Source organism: Abramis brama, assembly GCF_963993115.1.
Source record: "Abramis brama genome assembly, chromosome: 8".
Taxonomy (NCBI): domain Eukaryota; kingdom Metazoa; phylum Chordata; class Actinopteri; order Cypriniformes; family Leuciscidae; genus Abramis; species Abramis brama.
The window spans coordinates 11,255,044-11,269,680 of record NC_139970.1 but is presented as its reverse complement, the minus strand read 5'-3'; the positions used below and the strand labels follow the sequence as shown (position 1 = coordinate 11,269,680).

General features: G+C 39.0%; 1 protein-coding gene across 2 annotated transcripts; it reads right to left on the bottom strand.

Moving 5' to 3' along the window:
• Positions 1-217: 217 nt before the first annotated feature.
• On the bottom strand, positions 218-11,592 carry sp3a (sp3a transcription factor). 2 transcript variants are annotated; one of them, XM_084122770.1, is made up of 8 exons: positions 11,432-11,592; positions 11,120-11,193; positions 10,888-10,983; positions 7,992-8,981; positions 4,735-4,951; positions 3,458-3,647; positions 3,072-3,268; positions 218-674 (listed from the first exon to the last, which is right to left on the bottom strand). In XM_084122770.1, the coding sequence occupies exons 1-8, from the start codon at positions 11,436-11,438 to the stop codon at positions 358-360; spliced, it is 2,088 nt and encodes a 695-aa protein (XP_083978896.1). In that variant the 5' UTR covers positions 11,439-11,592; the 3' UTR covers positions 218-357. The 2 variants fall into 2 exon arrangements, with proteins under 2 accessions (XP_083978896.1, XP_083978897.1); XM_084122771.1 differs by having other exon boundaries at positions 3,458-3,548.
• Positions 11,593-14,637: the final 3,045 nt, after the last annotated feature.

Here is a 14,637-nt window from a genome sequence, read left to right as displayed (position 1 = left end):
TTTGTACACGACAGCTTATAATACAATATAAGGCATTTCAGTGTTGTATGTGAAAACAAGAAATAATGTTTCCCCCATAAAAAGATGAACAAATCCCCCAATAATTCTATATTTGTAAAATATATATATATATATATATATGTGTGTGTGTGTGTGTGTGTGTGTGTATATATGCATTCACGTAAATGTACATATTTACGTAAAGGAGGGTAAATATGTAAAGGTATAAAAGCAAGGTATATGCGCGAGCGTGGAATCGATCGATGTAGTCAAAATGGAGTCTGAGGTTTGCGGGAGAAGAGGATGTGATGTCGTACAGGAAGAGGTGGGACCTCTCCTGTAGGACTCGTCACATGATCACTCGACCCCGTCCCCGGTGGACACAGACACTAACTGCAGAGGGATCTCGGCCGTGCTCAGCTGGTCCTGCGAGCTGGAGGTGTTGACGGTGGCGTTGACGGTGGCGAGGCCCTGCATGGAGCCGGGCTGGATGTTGGTGAGGATGAGTGTGGTGCCGCCCGCTGTGATGATGCTGTCTGAGGACATGGCTCCGCCCACACTGGACACCACGGCTCCGCCTCCCTTCTTGTTCTGGTGCGTCTTTATGTGCTTGGCCAGGTGATCGCTGCGCATGAATCTCTTCGAACACTCTGAACACACAAACTTCTTCTCTCCTGATGACGGCGGAAGAATGAATGACATGAAAAATGAGGAAAAAAGAAAAGAGATAAAAGTGGTTACAAAGCATAGTGAGCTCCCTGCATAAAACCTGCTTAAAAAGCTCATTTATCTATAAAAAACAAAAGAACATGTTGAGTCAAATTCTAAGGCAGCATTGCATGCCTCCATTGCAAAGGAACCAATCCTAAAATGCACTGTAAAGACACAGAATACACAAAAAATGCTGGGTTGTTTTAACCCAATTTTGGGTCAAATACAGAGAAACCCAAAGGTTGGGTTGAAAATGTAATTTAAAAATGTAACCCAACGGCTGGGTTTGTCCATATTTGATCCAAAATTGGGTTGAAACAACCCAGCTTTTTTAGAGTGTACTGTAAAATATGCTGTTTTATAGCTACACTACCGTTCAAACATTTGGGTCCGGTAAGATTTTTTTAAATGTTTTTGAACAAGTCTCTTATGATCAGCAAGGCTGCATGTATTTGATCAAAAACATAGTTAAATTCTTTGGTCATATTTTATATTATGTGTCTTAAACTACTATAAACTGTTAGGTACAGTGTACTTATTGTGTTCATATTGTATTGTAAAACATTTGTGCTGCTGTTGAGGTGGATATGTGTAAGGGAAGGCCAACAGTGTAATAATTATAGATGTAGTTACCAGGGTTCCCACTCTTTCATGAACACCAGATTCAAGGACTTTCATGGACTTTTTAAAGCATCTTTTATTTTATATCAAGCACAATAGAGGTGGGTTTGTTACTACCAATCTGGACAGTATCAAAGGCCCACTGTACCTGTGTCTATCATTACGGCAATAATGTTAAGGCATATACGGACAACTAAAATCTAATTTAAGAATTTAAAATTCAATGAGGGCTGGTACTGAGTGAGTGAGTGAGTGAGTGAGTGAGTGAGTGAGTGAGTGAGTGAGTGAGTGAGTGAGAGAGAGAGAGAGAGAGAATAGATAGAGAGAGAGTCATAGATTGCAGCTTTCTTATTCCTTTTTTAAACATTTATTATTTCACACTGGTTTTAGTTTTCTTTTTTATGAACAATTTCTTGATTAAAACATTAAAATATAGAGAATACTATACATGAATTTTGCAATTAAACGAAATATGGATAAGGTACGGAGCCCCTTCGGGGACCTTTGCAAAAATATTCAAGATACCAACCTTATCATTCTACATTTTTTGAAAGCACATTAGCTTATTATCACTCCACCGTTTAACCTTTATGCCAAAAATATGGGTCGCATTGTTCAGAACAAAAACGGCAGAGGAGTTGAATGAAAATGCAAACCATGCTACTCTAACAAAATATAGTTCACCAGTGTTTAGGACCTGTTTGTTTTCACATACTGTCTGAATTTTAAGTACTTTCAAGAAGCGTGGGAACCTCGGAGTCACAGAAATTAATTACAGCTATATTAACATGCAGGTATTTTTTTTATGGAGTGTATTTACAGTGTGCAAATATCCCGTCTTGTTGGCAGAGGTTATTTACACTAACTCCGCCCACTGAATCCGCCTTTTGCCGAACTCGCTCTACCTCCTTTTCCCATTACATCAGATCGGAAAGGCATTTATTTTCAATAAAAATGAAGAAAATATTTCGAAAATTAAAAATAAAGTGTCTAACGTGTTTAACAATAAAGTGTTTATTGGTAAGGGTTAGGTGTAGGGAGAGCCTTATTTGTCCCTACATTGTGTTGTGGCAGTATCCATTTAATATTTTTTAATAAATATAATAATTTACACTATGTAATTATTGCATACCGTTTTAATGTACAACAAAACTGAGGTGCAAATAGTATCTGCCACTATTTATAAGTACAAATAGCATCTAACTACTATTTACACTTATTGCAAAGAAAATACTGCTATTTTTACAGTGTAAATATAATCTATTGATGAAGAGTGAAAACGGCCACTGCCATTTGTATCAAATGATTAATTTAAATGTTACTACATAGTAGTTAAAGAGGCTTGATTTAAAGTGGGATCTTGGAAGATACATTATTTAAAGACATCTTTCAGCAATAACTTTGAATTATTTTTATTTATTTTTTACAGGTGATGTTTGAAGAAAGTTGGGGAGAAATGAGAAAACTGAAAAGCATTAACACACATTATTGTGTTTTATATGTATAGCCTATATGTTTGCCACAAATGTTTTAGCTGCACTGTTGTACTGTTATGCTAACGTCAAACTCCAAATCAGTCACTAATGAGATACAGGTCAGGATGGTGCCTTAGACACTAGCAAGGAGGCTCACAAGGTTTTGGGAACTGAGGTAGTCACAGTTTGTGTGTGTGTGTGTGTGTGTGTGCGTGTGTGTGCGTGAAAGAGAGAGAGAGAGAGAGAGAGAGAGAGGAAGAGTACCAGTGTGCGTTCTCCTGTGTCGCTGCAATTCATCACTGCGCGTGAACCTCTTCCCACAAAACATCCAGGTGCAGACAAAGGGTCTCTCTCCCGAGTGCCAGCGCAGGTGAGCTCGCAAGTGAGACGTCTTCCCGTATACCTTCCCGCAGCCAGCTATATGGCACACGTGCTGTTTCTTCTTGCCCATGTTAGATCCCCTACAACATATAATTACAAATGTACAGTCAGAATGGAAATATATCACACACATCCAGCAATGAAGACATGTAGTCAAACACACACCATAGGGTGTCTCTGTATTACACATGAATATAAATTTAACTGCGTCTCAAAACAAAAATGAGCTGCTAAAGGAAACAGCAGTGCTTTCAGCAGTGTGATCTCACCTCCCACCTCCCTCTTTGCAGTTGGGGCAGGTGCATGCGACCCTGCGCAGACGTTTGCCCTCCTGGCTCAATCCCTCCATCTCCTCCTCCACTAAACGAACACGAAGGTGAGAGAGGTCATTGGCATTCAGCGTAGAGCTACTGTCCAGAGGCCACTCCTCCGAATCAGGCTCCTCCTTAATCTGAATATCTATAGAGTATAGTATGATCAGCGTTACACTAACAGCACTGCAGAATTACGGCCACACACATCTTCCCCCTGTAATGGCACTCTAAATGATTTGATCTTGCCTGCATTATCTTGTTTACTCTATGGGGCCTGAAGATTTCCACAAAAACACAGATTCCAATGGAATTCACAGGATGACGTGGAATGTCACAGAATTTGGCAAACATTTGAAGAATAAATTAAAAGTGGGGTTATAAAACTGCATTATGGACAAGTGAGAATATAAAACCACAAAAAGACAGCTATTTAAATATGAAGTCTGCTTGTGTGAATGAGCACCGCAGTTTGGTCTAATACACAAATACTGAAGCACGTGTGGCGCTTGAGGTGTTTTCAGCATCTGCCGTCTCTATACGAGGACACGCTATATGAATTTTATGAGCATTTTACCATTTCATTTGATAAAACTATTGTCAGATACACACAGAAACTCACTATGGTTTAACTTAAAAAAATTATGACAGAAATGTATTACTATTGTACACTAAAATGTACTTACATAATAATAAGAGTTTAAAACGTTTAAGGAATCCTACAAAATATCAAACCATTTTAAATTTAATCAGTAAGGCTGTTGTGTAGCACTTTGTTTGCCATAATATGAAAGGAATTTTTCACATTTCACATCATTTAAAACAGATGACAGAATTGTTGAAAAAAACTGCTTCATAGGACACTATTATTGTTCAAATTTTAATACATTAAATTAAGTTTTCTTAATTAGACCAATCTTAATAATCAAATAGAATACTTAAACCATTAAAACAGAATCCAGACTGAACACATAATTTAGAAAAGATTTTCATAGGGCCCTGCATCTATCCACCATGTTTTTTCCCCCCATAAATCAGTGGTTCTCAACCCTGGTCCTGGTCATATCTCCTTAATCAAACACACCTGATTCAAGCATCAGCTCATTAGTAAAGACTCAAAGATCTCAAACGAGTGTGCCAGAAAAGAGAGACATCAAAACTGAACAGTGTTGGGGTACTCCAGGACCAGGATTGGGAACCCATGTCCCGAGGGAAAGAAGCACCCGCTGCTGTACCTCCAGTGCTGTCGGTGTCCTCGGACTGCTGGAACTGAATGCCTGCCTGGCCCATGGTGTTGACCGTCACCGACTGCAGGTTAGGCATCTGTCCAGAGCTCAGGCTGACCTGTGTGCCGGCCTGGCCCAGAGACAGCGTCTGCACCGGGGCGAGAGTAATCTGCTGAGCGGGAGCCGTCTGGAGCTGGAGGTTCTGGAGGTTCTGGACTCCTTGGACCTGCGGGGACAGATTGGGACAGCAGAATGGGTAAAGGTAACACACGAAAATTAAAATTCTGTCATTATTTACTCACCCTCACGTTGTTCCAAACTAGGGATGCTAACGATTAATCGACAATGGATTAATTGTCGATAATAATTACTAATAATAAATGACCAATCCAAGCACGCTCCAGTTGTAAAACCGTGTGCGATTGGTCTCTAGACATCGTCCCTACACACTGAACCCAAGATCCAGTTTCCAGTGGTTGAACTTTCAAATGACGTTGAAAAACAAAAGTGTCATGATCGCAACGCTTTAGCCAAGTAGCATGTCAATGTCACTCTGTCATCTACAACGCATTGTCTTGTCGCATTGCAAGTTGTGTTTGGGCTCGTTCGAGACAACCTTCTCTAAATAAAGATATGCGATCTACTATGGATTACTAAAGTTTCACGAAGTTACAAACCAAAACGTGATTAATAAAAATCAAATAGTTTGGTCTCTAAATGTGCTTTTATTCTGCTAGTTGAGACCTTTTCAACGATATATGATGATATAGTCCATCTGTTGTGTACGATGATTTTACTGATCACATTCATGTAAAACAGTTATTTTTTCATGCTATGAAAAGATCGCACATCTAATTTAAAAGCACTTGTTAGGTGATGGTCATATTCCCTACATTCACTATAAAGTCAATCTTATACGCTTTAAAATAACTAGTAAAGTGATAACTTATTAGCACCCCCATTTTGGATTTAAGAGGTTAATTGTAGGGATGGGCATTTCAAGCAAAAATAATATTCGAAGATCACTGGGTATTATTCTATAAAAAAACAAAACAAAAACACACCCCTCCCCACATGCATGTATAGGCTACACACCAGAGCATGCGAGCGAAGCGGAGCCGTGTGACGCTTAAATACAACTTAAAACACTTAAACATACGTTTCATATTTATGTTCTTTTTAAATTTGATTTATGTTGATTATAAGAAAAGGGAACCACCATGAGATGAGTGAGATAGGATCATAAAGATGCCCAATATATCGGGAGACATATGGAGTGGGTCAAACATGATTTTGAACACTTCATTAAGTTTTGTTTTGTAGAAAACCTTTCTTTTAAAGTGAATTCCATTTTGTATCAATTGCCTGGATTTAATAAATAAGAAGCAAATATAACAGACAATATAATCAGGACATTGAGGCACCGACGCGATCACTAGCATTGCATGTGAACTGGAGCTCGTCTCATAAATGAACCGAAACTCAGCGTATAGGCTATACTTGCCTCACAGACCTGAGATATATTATTTATATAGCTACTCTATCTTGCTTATGTAGGCTATGAAGTGTGCACTTCTAATGCGAAGATGGCGAGTGAGCATCATCAACCTCATCTTTGCAGCCGACACTGACACAAAAACACTAGTTTATTAATAAACAATTCAAATGTCTCATAATTACTTTTGCCGGTTCTTTGTGGCAAGCTTTATGCGTGCGCTTGAGTGCGGAATAGGCAACATATTATGAAAACACTCATTATGGTTTATATTCTCTCCCATATATAAGTAATTAAATTAATATAAATATTAGACTACTGGCTTAAATGAACAACTATTAGTCGACTAGAAAAAACTTTAGTCGTGCACGACTAATCGAATATTTGAAAATCGAGACTCATCCCAAGTTAATTGATCGTTAACTTAAACAATGATCGATTATGGGAAGTTGGGAACCATATTCTTAGTAAATTAAGAGATTTTTAATGACAGGTACCTGTCCCTCCAAAAAGTTGTAAAGGCATTGTAAAACTAATCAAATGGTTTATTCAAAGTCTTGTGAAGGGATACAATCGCTTAGTTTACATGATGAACAGATTTCATTTAGGCTTTTTGTTACATCTAAAAAACGATCAACACACATTCATACACAATATGGTAAACATGGAAGCTTGTGCTACATGCAAGAACAAACCTCATTGGTTTTTGTGCAGGTTTGTTCTAGCGCGTGTTGCACACACAACCTTCCGTGTTTACCATGTGATGTGCTCTATGTATGTCTTTATATGTGACTGAAAGCCTAAATTGAATCGGTTCACCATATACAGTGATCATATCTCTTCAGAAGATGGATTAAAACACTCAATTCATATGGATTTGTTTTATGACACCTTCATAACCTATTTGGATCTTTTAAGTTTTGATTACCTGGACTTTCAATGGAGGGACAGAAAACTTCCAAGGTTTCATTAAAAAATATCTTAATTTGGGTTTCGAAGATAACCAGTCTTATGGGTTTGGAATGACATGAGTGTGAGTAATGACGACACCCATTTTAATTTCTGGGTGAACTAACCCTCTAAGCACTTGGTGCCGTGATCTAACTTGTGAGAAGTCTTTTTTTTATTCTAAACTTCAAAATCAGTAACTCAAGCATGATAAAGACTAATCAGTTTTTATGATAAATCACTGCCTATTTGTGATTGGGTAGTGGGTTGCTGGTCAAACAATATGTTTGTTGTCTCATGCAAGGCCACTAATGAATAGTGGTGCAGGAATCACAGTTTTACTAGCGTACACTGTCTGAATCATTACAAAAGATGATAATTTTCTTTTGCTTAATCAGATGCTTAATCCCCAACCCTAAAACAGTAATTTAAAAAAAAATATTTATAACCACATACCTGGAAGGTCTGCCAACTCATTCATTTGGTGAGGAACAATGTTTTGAGCAGCATTTTTACACCGTCATGCTGTTATGCCACTGCAGTAAACGCATATTGCAGTATTAAAGCTAACGATTAATCGATTAATTGATTGTTAATTTAAACGATAAACATTAAACTGACATCCATAATAACCACACACCTGGAAGGTCTGCCACTGTATTTGTTTTCTCTGGTGTATTGATGTTTTTTTTACACATTTTTCTTAAATGTGTATATTATATTTGTGTGTATAATCTTAAGTGTGTATATTTAGATGTCTTGTACAGCACTTTGGTCAGTCTTGTGGCTGTTTTTTAATTAAGCTTAAACTATAACCCCATACCTGGAAGGTCTGCCACTGTATCTGTCCTGACGGTGAGACGGTCTGGGCTTGGATGAGGAATGTTCCTGGGTTGATGAGCTGGATGTTCTGCATGTTCTGCTGGGCCTGGGCCTGGCCGTCAGCGGTCTGCAAGGGCAGCTGCTGTAACTGGATGACCTGCTGCCCCCCGGACACATGCACCGTGCCCTGACTGAGGTATCCCGACCCGTCTCCCTGCTCTCCTGCCACAGGCTGCGTCAACACGCCTGTGCCGTCTATCGTGCTGGCCTGCTGCTGCTGCTGATGCGAGGACGAGGAGGAGGATGAAGATGTGGTAGGCACAAACATGTCTGCATTCGAGTTGAGTGTCTGGTGCTGTTCGCCTGCTTTCTCCGAGCCGTCTGAGTTGTCCACGCTCTGATTGGTCATGATCAGCTGTCCGTCAGCCGTGACGCCGGTGGCTATCGCCTGGGCCCCCGAGAGCCCGAGAGAGTCCAGATCCAAGCTGTTTATGGGCACAAAGGTAATGTTACCAGGCAAACCCAGAGGCACGTTAGTGACCATCTGACCCTGACTGTTGAAGGCAGAGCTTCCCAGAGACACGTGGTGCACTTGGCCAGACTGGGTCATGAGGTTCTGAGTGTTGCGGATCACATCGGCTGCCGTCGTGCCTGTGACGCTGATGGTCTGGGTGCCGTCCGGGAGGATCTGGATCTGCCCTGAGGCGTCCTGCGCCATTGAAGCCCCCTCGAAACCCAGCTGCCCTTCGGCCGTCTGCACCTGAGGGATGACCTGGTATTGGATGTTAGGCACTGCGCCGGCAGACGTGTCGGTCCCTGACGTGAGTAAGATGGGCTGGCTCTGGAGACCCTGGAGGCTCTGGAGAGGAAGAACATACTGTCCGTTGGACGTGACGATACCCGTGCCGGGGAGATGCAGGACACCCGAGTCGTCCTTTACCGCCTCCCACCTTTCAGACGACCCTGTTAACTGCACTGAGAGGTCTGCGTTCTGGGGAGGAAATCACAAGAGTTTCACACAAGAAAGAAAGTGATGCCAAAACAGTGCATGTACACAGTAAAATCTCTTGCTGTTAATATGCTGACTGATGCAAAACATAGATAAACCCATCCTATAATTTGGTCTGAAACGCTGAAAGGTAACAAGTATCATGTGTGACCCTCAAAAGAATCCAATTTTCCACTAATATAGCAATAATTAATTAAATAGCAAGAAAAAAATTCAATGAAATGAGGAAAAGGCTCATTAAGTTTCAAAATCATTCAAATGGAGTTGAATTTGTGAATATGGATTTATTATGGACATTTTTCATCACTGGATTGAGTCTCTTATCAATGGAAAACAACATTTGGTTGTGCTAATATCTGCATTTGCTTGTGTTTGTAATATTCTAGCTTCTATATGTCGCCAGACATCTATTAGTCCCGGTCCATTCATTGGCCATCTGAAAATGACATCAGCATATGTTTGCATTTTAGAGAAAGAACTAATCAAATGTATGAAAGTCAAAGTTCTGCTTTGTCTGTAAAATAATTAGTACTTATTACTTCTGGAGGGACGAAGATAAACCCAGCAATTTCCACTGTTTTCTGTACAGCTGTGCAACTGCCATTAGACAAGGTACACGCTAGATTTCATTTTTCACAAGTGAAAATAAGGCTGAGAAATTGGTCTAAAGAACCTTTTTTTTGTCACTAGAATTTTATTTACCATGGCTGCAAAAATACAGTAAAAACAGTAATACTGTGAAATATTACAATTTAAAAGAAACTGTTTTCTATGTGAATATACAGTAAAAGCTGAATTTTCAGCACCATTGCTCCAGTCTTCAGTGTCACATGATCCGTCAGAAATCATTCTAATATGCTGATTTATTAATGTTTAAAACAGTTGTGCTGCTTAATATTTTTATAATCCGTGATACTTTTTTCAGGATTCATTAATGAATAAAAAGCTTGAAAGAACAGCATTTATTTAAAATAGAAATCTTTTCTAACAATATAAATCTTCACTATCACTTTTTATGAATTTAACACATTCTTGCTGAATAAAAGTATTAATTTCTTTCAAAACAAAGAAAAAATATATATGAACGACCCCAAACTTTTGAATGATAGTGTATATAATTACAAAAGATTTCTATTTTAAATAAATGCTGTTCTTTTTAAACTTTTTATTCAAAGAATCCTGAAAAAAGGATCACAGGTTATAAAAAATTAAGCAGCACAACTGTTTCCAACTCTGATAATAAATCATCATATTAAGAATGATTTCTGAAGGATCACGTGACACTGAAGACTGGAGCAATGATGCTGAAAATTCAGCTTTGCGTCAGAAATAAATTATATTTTCAAATATATTCAAAGAGAAAACCTTTATTATAAACTGTAACTATTACTGTTTTTTCTGTATTTTTTACCAAATAAATGCAGCCTTGATGAACATAAGAGACTTTCAAATACATAAAGTATCCAAATTTTTGAAACTGATATATATTTTTCCATGATGCAACTGACTGAAAAGACTGTCCCTCACAGTTTCGCTCTCAGGGAAGATCAAACATGACATGGTCCATTATTTGACTTTCCCAAATATACCAAAAATGATAGTTCATTTACTCGCCATCATGTTATTCCAAACCTGTATGGGTCAATGGGTGCTCCACAACTGTTTGATTACTCTTCACAATATCTTCTTGTGTTCAGCAGAGGAAAGAAACGTATACAGGTTTGTAACAACTTAAGGGTGAGTAAATGATGACAGAATTTTCATTTTTGGGTGAACTACGCATTTAAGTCTGGGGAGTAAACACGCAAACGAAGCAAACAAGCCCTAGCTCACACTCAAACCACGGTATGGCACAATAAAGGTGATTTATCAGTAGTTGCAGACTTACCACCCCAGCAACCCCATTATTCGTGTTTGCCCCGTTCTCTGCTCCGAGGCCGGTGCAAGTGGCGGCGAGCAGGGCGAGCGGCGAGGGCTGTCCGTCCTGACGATGGGCGGGTTTAATACATGAAAGGGGGTGGCCACACAGGAAGTACCAGTGTTTTAACAGAACAAAGTGAAAACTTCACCAAAGCACATGCATTAGAGAATAAGAGAAGAGAGGATTTGATGTGATTTACCTGATCCGCGCCGCCGCCGTCCTGCGCGCTGCTGCTGTCCGCCATGACTCCCGCTTTCACTGGCCCTTCAGGCGCTTAAACACACAAACACACAACACAACATAGCCGTTAGAACCACACATCGCGCGACTGCTGGACAGACGCCATCGTACGCGGTTGTTTTAATGGATCATTTGAGCTTTGTATTTATTCCCTCCGCGGATATTAAACTCTCAGATTCACCCGCCTGCTAACATTAGCCTAGCTTAGCATAAACATAGCCTGCACAAAGATTCAAAGCGAGCATTCTCACGCTCTTCAAATCCTACGTACCGGTCATTACGTGAGTTCTTTAAAGAAGACTGATGTCTGCGTTTAATTACACTCTGAGCATGGTTATATTAATCGGTGCCTGCGCTCGCTTTAGTCCAGTTTGTTTTTTTTCCTAATTTGATTGACGGCGGGGCTTCCACTTCGCCAACTGCGTCACCGACAGGAAGTCCCGCCCTTCGTCTCTCATCTCATTGGAGGCTGGGTTGGAGAACTCACGTTTTGATTGGACGAGCGGGATGTCTGTCATTTTGAACGGGCTGCTTCCTATGTTTCGTTGTCCGTCAAGTTTTGTCCGTGAAGACGGAACAGTTTCCGTCAGTATGGTGAAGGGTTTGTTTTGTTATTGTTTTGACGCGTGTTTGTCTTTTTAGTGTATCATCACGAAAGTTTTACTCTTTAAGGATTTTTTTCCTTCACATATTTTGCAAGAAGAACACTAAGTCTCTATTCAAACTAGCAGGGGAACTGATGATACATAATTTTTTTTCATAGTCTTATAATCAGCAATTAAGAGGTTTGTGGTTTAATGTAAGAGGCCACTTGAGCTAAGTCAAGTGTTTCTCCAGTAACACGAGTAGTGATTAATGATAATCAGTGATTTCTGCAGCTCATCCTAAATGCAGAAGGGAGCCGCATCTTTTCACAAAGATGTGTCATGATGGAATAAATAACCTCTCGCATACTCCATATCCCAAGGAGAAACATAACAAAAAGTGCTGGTGCTAAAAGAGAATGCACCAACATTATATACAAACACAGAAATATAGATATACAATAATGTAGAATGCACATAAAATCTCTTAACCATGAAAGTTTTGGGAGGTTTTCTAATGCAACATAATGTCAATTGTGAATGTGCACAAGTAAAACAGATTTTTTTTTTTTTTTTAATCTGCTGCAGCACAACAGGGGAAAAGTAGCAATCAAGGGCCAGTGCTCTAAAGAAACAGTAGAAGCGCATAATTTGGCATCTAAAAAATGTTACAATAATCCAAATTTTTGTGGACACAGCTTGAAAAGAGCTTACTTCTGGACTTCATAAAATGGAAAAAATAGGGGGGGGGGGAACAAACACTGAAATTGAACAGTTCTGTTAAACTAAACGTTGCCTTGAGCTGATGAAAGCTTTGTAAAGCTGTCATGTTAATGTCAATCACCCACACTTTAAAAAAAAAATGTATATCATTTTATAGGCTAATAACAATTTACAAGTGATTGATATTAAATGTGCCATTCAAACATCAGAAATGACCTCGGTCATGCATTTTTTCTTTTACTGAATACAAACAGCCTATGAATATTGTAAAATCTAAACAGGTTTTTTTTTTTTTTTTACAAATGAAAATTGTTAGATATGTGGTATAATTTTGTCTAGTAACTAAATAACTACATATTTATTACATAACTACTAGACAAAACATTCAATAATTGTGGTTGTTAGTTATGCTAAAGCTACGAAGGAAGTTGTTACAATACACTTTTCATTGACTTCTATTCATGAAACGTAATCCTTTGCGAGTTTCTCTGGTTCCAAAGTTCAAGTTTGTTGAACTCTGCCCTGCGAAATCATGTGACCAATACAAGATTGATTGTCACGGCGTACTTAAATTGCAGTTTTGCTGTAAAGGTTGAATTATGTTTTTTAAAAAGATGAACCTTCACGCTTACTTATTTTCTAATAAACACGTCTTTGTACAATTCACACTGTACAAATTTATACAAAAAGCACCTCCTCATAACATAGTTACATTTTTCTGTGAAATCAGGTTGAAAATTGCACACCATTTTATCACAACCCAGTTAACCTCAAACCTGATTCTACAGATTTTACTGGCCAGGTCGATCACAGCTCTGATTGCCTACACGAAACTGAAACAAATACTAACCACTAACCCTAACCTTAAACTTAGGATAGTGTTGGCAGCACATCCGGATAGATAGCATTACTGTTTGTCGCAATTGAAACCATTCATTATTATTCTGGACTCTAAACTTGAACCAGAACTTTTCTAATTGTGCGACTGATCAACTGTTTTGGAGGCAGTGCTTAACATTAACTTTTTTGCTCTCCAGCCACTGTGTCTAGTGGTTTTACAAAGTTACTAGCCACTCAGAGTTTTCATTGGCCACAATTTTGGCATCGATACCAAAAGGAAAAACTGCAATATAGATATTTTTTGCTCAATATAGAACGCTCGCGGGTGAAAACGTAAAAATATTTGATCAGATGTGCCTTTCATTTAGACGGCGACGGCGTTTTTGGGGCTTAAAAACGCAAAAAAGTGAAACCACCCTCCAGAGTGGAAATCTTAAAAACGCTCCACCGTCGCATTTCCGTCTAAACGGTAAAAACGCAAAAGTCTGCTAGACAGTGAAGGCACCGATCAGTGCTTCACATTGCCACCTAGCCGCCTGGAGTGCATACTACATTGAATTTCACACACTTTTGCGTCACCATATGCACGCAGATTTCCCCCCCATAACGCTCGTCTAAACGCAGAATAAAAAGTGATCACTTTTGCGTTTTCTCTTCAGATCGTTTCCGTGTAAACGTAGCCTTAATATTATCTCTAATGTGGCAGCAGGATTATTAGGCTGCTGTCACTTTAAGACCTGACGCACGGATCTATTATACTGTAACACGTGCGTTTTCTTTCTCAACTGTTTATGTTCACCTACATAACTGAGTAAGTGACTGACTCACTGTTTACGACGTGAATACTTGCCAAGACCGGCATTTTCACATTATTTTGTGAGTATTTGATTGTTTAAGCGCAATAAGCAGCAAAAAATAACTCAATTTAGTACTGAGAGGCGGCACAAAATCTGCGGGCATGAGTAAAATTATGTGCAATACACGCAATCCAACACCGAAATTCAAGTCCTGTAACACCAACAATATTAATCCGGATCAAATCGAGTGAGTGAGGAGAGGCGGGTTTGTGTGTAGCTCGCTGTCGGAGAGATATCATGTATCATGTATCTGGTATCGTGTATCTATTCTGTGGAAAATGAAAGCGTTTCAGATATTTGAGTATCGATATGTAGCAATTTTTTTTGTTATTTTTGATATTTTTGACAACACTACATTGCACTTAGTTTATTATGCCTTTTTAAAAGACTACAATTGAAAAATGTATATAATATAGATAAAATTCAACCCTCCAAAGTGTAGTGACTGCGTTACACGCCGCTGCTGAAATCCA